At 33.5% G+C, this 6617-nt stretch overlaps 1 protein-coding gene across 1 annotated transcript in view; it reads right to left on the bottom strand.

Moving 5' to 3' along the window:
* Window positions 1–6235, bottom strand: part of LOC110414764 (uncharacterized) — a 9142-nt gene extending 2907 nt beyond the window's left edge. The window contains 12 exon segments of the mRNA XM_021426169.2: window positions 5–210; window positions 299–357; window positions 1331–1440; window positions 2680–3315; window positions 3579–3689; window positions 4132–4224; window positions 4631–4682; window positions 4870–4967; window positions 5203–5297; window positions 5437–5499; window positions 5990–6091; window positions 6179–6235. Coding sequence (XP_021281844.2) covers window positions 5–210; window positions 299–357; window positions 1331–1440; window positions 2680–3315; window positions 3579–3689; window positions 4132–4224; window positions 4631–4682; window positions 4870–4967; window positions 5203–5297; window positions 5437–5499; window positions 5990–6091; window positions 6179–6224 — 1671 coding nt within the window. The 5' untranslated portion in view covers window positions 6225–6235.
* Window positions 6236–6617: the final 382 nt, after the last annotated feature.

Raw genomic sequence — 6617 nt, 5'->3', positions numbered from 1 at the left:
TGACAAGATGTCTAGAGCTTACATTTCCACCAGCAGACTTGATGATGGCAGACAGAGTTGTGACAGGGGGTTGAACATGAGCTGCTATGCATAAGTTATATCCTTTAAGCAGAGCTCCAGGCCTTGCTTTTGCACGAAAAATTGAATCTTTTAGCTCAGTTCTGTACTTCAATACATAATCTTCATCGTGTAATATATAAGGCAATTCATCTGTAAGGTAAGAGGGAAAGTTAAAAGATTTCAATAACAATTCATTGGGTAATAAGTACTCAAAATCTATATATTCTTTTCAACTCACCCACAAATTTTCCTTCCCTAAAGCTTTCTTTTAACCAACTCGGTGAAACTATCCAAGCCCTGCATTAGGTCAAATCTATCGAGTGAATCTATAACACATATGAAATACCTTTCGTGTGCTGGTGCAAACTGAGGCATCCATGCTAAAACATGCAGGATATAAAGCAAGGAGTTTTACAATGACTAAAACTGTGAGCAAAAAACCAAATTTGTACTATTAAAGGTGATCATCATATAAATTTTAGGGGTTAAAGTGGAAATTGCCATCTTTCCAGGAATAATAATGATTTCTACAATGCGTATGAACTATGACCCCTAAGGCTTTATGGCATGCAGATCGACCTTTCAGCTCTCCTTCATGACTTATTAATCATGCATGTATTTTAACAACTTTGTTAGTTATGCTATTAGTAGGATGCTAACATTGATGTACCTGAGAAAAGTCTATATTCAGCCTCAAGAGTGTTACATGGTAAACCGATGGGAATTGCACACAATGTTCACCAGATAAAAGGTCAATAAGAGAATATAGCTTCTTAAACCTTGGGATGAAAAGAAAATATTAGAACTATAAGAAAATTTTTGGATAATATCCCACACACAACAGATATCCAACTATCAGTTCTGATACTATCCTTAAATTAAGAAAGCACCATAGGATCACAAAAATTTGTTAATATGAATGCCATAGTAACAAAAGAAAGGAAAAAAATGTCAACCATGAAAATGACTGTAAAATCTCATTTTAACATATAGACAAAATGGAATCTCCAAACAAAATGGCAAGAAAAAGAATCTTAAAGCCATTTCACATTCAAGTCCATGACACATACAGATTTTATGATTTCTTCACTCCTGGATGTGGGAAATAATTAAGGGGGAGAAGGTACAAAAATTTACAAGTTAAAATGTGCAATGATGCTAACTGGTTGCAAAAACATGGACATATAACATGATACATTCACATCATCCATCAAAGTAAAGCCAAAGGAATTCAACATCTTATCATTTTGCCTGTCAAATTAAGACTAACCCTGAACAGAAAGCAGTGCAGAAATTCAGTGTTTTTCTCACTTTTCCTGTTACAATATGTGTGCTTATCCTTCCCTCAGAGGTTGGAGCGCCACCAAGGTTTTCAATTACCTACCTCAAAAAAATATAATGCTTAACAAATATACGTCTAAATCAAGTAGCATGATGAAGTACTGTGATAAAAGAAATTGAAGCTAAAACCCTAACATCAACATTTCGAGCAAGCTAATGTAAAACCTAAGCCAAACACATAAATGAGTCAATAGTCTCCAATACTTCAAAATCCACTAGGAGAAAATGTGTAACCAATGTAATGCAAAACAAACAGGAGTTAATCAAACAGAACTTGCAGGGTGTGAAAACTTAACCAAACAACTATATCCATACATTTTCCTGTGGAAAGTAATTAAGATTTGTGAAAAGTTCTTTAAAAACTGAAGAAAATGGAGTAGATGACTTTTGGCATAATTTCAGCTACTTTATACGTAATTTTGTAATACATTAGACTCACTACTTAGAAAGTCAGCCAGGCTTCCATAGAATCATCCCGAGGAAAAGTAATCTTTATTCCTACCAGTAGCCCCAAAAAAGAGCTATTGGCAAATTTTCTCCAAGAGCTTTATCCTGGAATTTGGTTTTGTAAACGATTTATAAAGCCAGGTAAGGTCACACCTTTGTGCAGTTTTGAGGACCTTCCTTTGAACTAAAAGAATTCTTTCTAAAAACGACTAGAGAAAGTTCTGTAAGTTACAATCTCTCACATAAAAAAAGCTACAGAAAAGGTCTAAAAGGAAGGTCATAGCTACAAAGAGATATATGTTCACATTGATGTATAAATTTTAAAGAGCAATCACTAAACATGTGGCCAGATTATTCCAGGAAAAAGCTTGCTCTATTAACTAACATATTAAACCACCAATATCTGAATTGAGAAAGATACCTACACATGCATAAGGTGCGCTTGTGTAGGCCTTTGATTGAAGAGAATGCAAGGCTCAGCATCTTTCTCAAAGAAGAAATGGAAGATCATTTAGGTGTAGGAAGGCTTTTCCCTCCTTCAGCAGCTAGAGCATTGACTTGGTTTTGAGCAAATTTCTATAACTTAATGAAGGAAACATGCTAGAAGGGTAAACTTATAAGTGCTGTTTCATTGCAAAAACACTAGTTGGTGAGTCATAGGATGAAATCATGCGAAAAGGTGATCAAAAGAATGCTAAATGACACTAGCGTTTTGGGAAATATAACCCATATATGATCAGCCCCTCCCACAGAGTAGGGAAGTGCTCAGTTTGTTGTTATATGCATGCATGTTTTATTCACATCAAACAAAAATAAATGAAGTGAACATACCTTTGTGAGATGTGTTTTCTTTGTATCATCAGCAATATTCATCAACATAATTCTAAAGCAATCTCTATTTGATAGAAGTTCTTTAGTGGCTAGTGCTTCTGGTGTCATACAATTTGGTCTACCTTCTTGAGTCTCACTTTCCATGGAATTATTTATCAAAGAAATTCCAGGAATAACTTCCACCAATGATTTATCTGTTGAAACAGAGCACCCATCAAGCCAAGAACCATATCTGTCACTATCTGGGATTATCTGCCTGTTCGAATCTAACTGACAGCCGTTTTGATGACTGTCAAGTTGATGAGTTCCCTTCACTTTTTTTGTCTTCAAAGAGGACAATGAGGCTTCCCAAACCTTCCTCTTTGCACCTTGGGAGGAACAAGAACACTGCTTGGCAGCAACATTGGCTGCTTTTTGACCTAAAGATTTATCAGGCGCTGAGGATTGAGACTTCTCATAAAGCTTTAGTGGATGAGAAAAGCTCAGATATTCTCCTGCAGCTGAAGCATGTTTACTAAGATGAGAAACCATAAGGGTTGAACCTCCAGGAAAGCATAGTGCTTTACGTATATCAGCCTTAATAGGAAGCCTCCGAGCTCTACCCTTTTTGTCCACTTCTGCAATTGACACAAAGCCCTACAATTTTGAATTTTCTCAAAAGTCAAACATCAAAAAAGGTAATAAGCTTCTCAAGCATAAATGACTAAATTAAGATATAATTATGCATCTTTAAGAAACTAAAGAAAAAAGTTGAACATGATTTACAGGGCCTACCTTTCTGTGGTGATGTAAAATAGGTAAAAGAAACAAGATTTTCTTTGCAAAACATATTGCTGTTTACATTCAGAATAACATAAGAAGAGGTCAGCCAATTATAATAGGTTCCATCCATGCATTACCTGTTTAAGCCAAAAACCTTCAGATTCCTTGTCACCCCAACATAATATCGTGCGAATGCCAACACTCTGAAGTCTCTTCTTCAATTCCATATACAAGAAGCGACCAAAACCCTGATATTATTGAAATAAGCCACTTAACTTTTAACATGAAACACCCAAACTAGCATCCAACAGTACAAGACAGTCAATAAAATTAATAAAACAAAATCAAATTTAATGTATATGAGCAGCATTCAATAAGTTTTGAAATTTTAGCAGATTTAAAAAAAATCTTCAATCAAGAGAAGTTCCATTATATAAAACTATATTTTCAGTTTTTATAGTCCCAATTAGTTTTTCATAATTGATGAGTTGCTTTGCGTTTTCCATTATATAGAAAAGATTATTGGAGCATATGAAGAGGCCTTAAATTATCATAATTTGAAAAAATCTATCCCCAGTGTTGTTAGATACAGTGTAAGTCCATTCCTCAAGAAGTCCTGAACTTAATGGTATTTTGAACAATAGCAAGCAACAAACTAGTAAGTGGAAAACATCTAGGAAGACAATGAACCTTATGCTGATAGATTGAACTAACAGCAGCAAGAGGGATCTCCGCAAACTGTGTGTCAGCAGGGATGATTTGATAAGTGATTGCCGCTATAACCTGCATAAGGACCATGAGAAAGATTATAACAAATAACTGGGAAAAAAAAATCTCACATTGCTCTCTTGAATTTGCATTGATGTATGCACTGCAATAAAAAAATGCAACCAGCAATAAACTTGTTATAAACATTGAACTCCTTCATAGTAATTTACTGGTGTGCTTAGACTTGAGAAGGAAAACACATGGCCCAGGGGAAAGACAAAGAAATTAAAAAATTAGACCATACATTTAGCTATATTCTCTAGTAAAATGCACCTTTCAGATTTGCTTAGCACATGGTAAAAGGTAACATAAAAGGACAATTCTTAAATAACATTACAGTTATGAAACTGCAAAGGAAATGAAGAATGAAGCTTTTATAATGTAATAAAGAAAGAGAAAACATAAATTGCAGTAAGTCTACCTCCTCAAGCTCTTCAACAGGCTTATACTTCAGAAGCAATGTGCAGTATTTCCTGCAGCAAAAAAATCATTATAATTAAAAGCTTCCTTGAATTTGTAATTACTACCACAATGATGCCTTTTTGGCAATAGTGAATCCATATTCTACAAACTAATGCTAATCATCAGATCAACTAAAAACTTTTTGCACTAAGTAAAGGAATTAATTAAAATAAGAACAAGAATAAAATTGTATGATACCCATTTGACAAACATCTTTCAAGAAACATAGACTGCTTTCCGGTATTTGCAGCATAATTCATTGTCGGTAACTCCCCATTGTATAACTTCAGCGCTTCCTGTAAAACCATTTATGCTCAAGACAAGTTATTAGATTGCATAACAAAAGGTATAGCAAGAAACATCCGAAAATCAAGAGGAGCACCGGGGATACTCAATTAAAAACAAGGACAATCTTTTATTGTGAAAATCTCCAATGCAGATGGTAAAAGGAAACAATCATTCTTGAAAACAGAGTCACACACACATGCACGTACACAAAGAGAGATCTAGAATACACACACACACACATACCTGAAGATAAGATTTTGTAGCACCATCAACATCTTTAGGATTAACAAGCACAAACATATATTTATTTTTGACAGCGGAACATCTACCTTCCTCACCTATATTAGCACAAGTTCAAATACAAGATAAGACATCAATTTAATTTCATAAAATTCCAGAAAATTCCAAGGGAACAGGCACCAACAAAACTTATGATAGAAGAATTAAAAACTAAACTCAGCAAAAAGGTCATCTAACCTTTTCCTTCAGATTTTGAGGGCAAAAGGTCATTACCAGACTTTGCATTCATCTCTTCCCTCACTAAAACAACAGTAAACCAAACAAGCTCAAAAAATAATAATGGCTAAGGAAGTAAATAACAAAGAAACTAATACAAAGGAAATTAAACATTTAAATATTTTGAGTTTCTCCAAGTTTTCAGTTAAATGCACATTCAAACTAGTTTTTACTCTTTTATATTGAATGATTATATTAAAAATAGAGTTGTATTATGGTAATTTTTCACTTTCAGGCTTCAGTTAATTACAAATTTATTTTTCTCTCATTTGCTTTTGTGTTTTAACAATTTTTTCAAAGGGCAAAAACAATAATCAAATGAGGCCTAAAATTTAGAAAGATCAAAAAGTAGATTCTTCATTTTTTTTCAAACAAAAAATCATCACATTTCCAATCAAAAATGCCCTAGAAACCAGTGAATGGTAAGATATTTTAGTATTATTTTAATGTGTACAAATTCGAACTAGTTTAAACAAATACAAGGAAAAAAAAACCTCGCAACTGTAAGCAGTACCCGAGATTTTAATATTTGTGTACTTCGAAATAGAGATTTGGAGGCTGTTGGAATCAGAGTTGCAACTGTACTTGTTCGCATCAATCAAAACCTCGCAATTACCTGTAAAATGGAAAATTAAATAATTTTTTTTAAAAAAATGATTAAATTAGGGTTTAGAATCTTTACAAATAATGGAACTGATTTTACCGACTAGGATTGGAGCGAGAGACGAAGAGCATTTCCTTGGCGCCATTTCTCTTTCTTTTCCTGCCGTCTTTTTTTTTAGGTTCCATTTTTGAGCCGTGTTGGGGAAGATAAACAATCGGTAACGAGGGTATTTTGGGTAATTTGAACAAATTTTGGGAAGCTCGTTATTTTGGCGCCAAATATTTGCAACATGTTTTCAAATATATATGAATAAAAAAGCTTTTATTTTCCTTCCATCCCTATGTGTCTTTATACATTCCTTTCTCAAATTTAAAAAGGTAATTTCCATATAAATTTTAAGATAAAATATATAGATATTCTCAAATTTTGATTAAAGTAACGCGAAAATCTATTAATTTAAAAAATAAGTACTCAAATTCAATCATTTAAAAAATAAAAAAACTAAAACTCCATTTCCTCTTTCCCTCAACTTTTCTTT

Source organism: Theobroma umbraticum, unplaced genomic scaffold, assembly GCF_002168275.2.
Source record: "Theobroma umbraticum cultivar Fairchild unplaced genomic scaffold, ASM216827v3 scaffold_147.0, whole genome shotgun sequence".
Lineage (NCBI taxonomy): Eukaryota > Viridiplantae > Streptophyta > Magnoliopsida > Malvales > Malvaceae > Theobroma > Theobroma umbraticum.
Note: the sequence above shows the minus strand (reverse complement) of the source record. Positions and strands in the feature narration are given on the sequence as shown.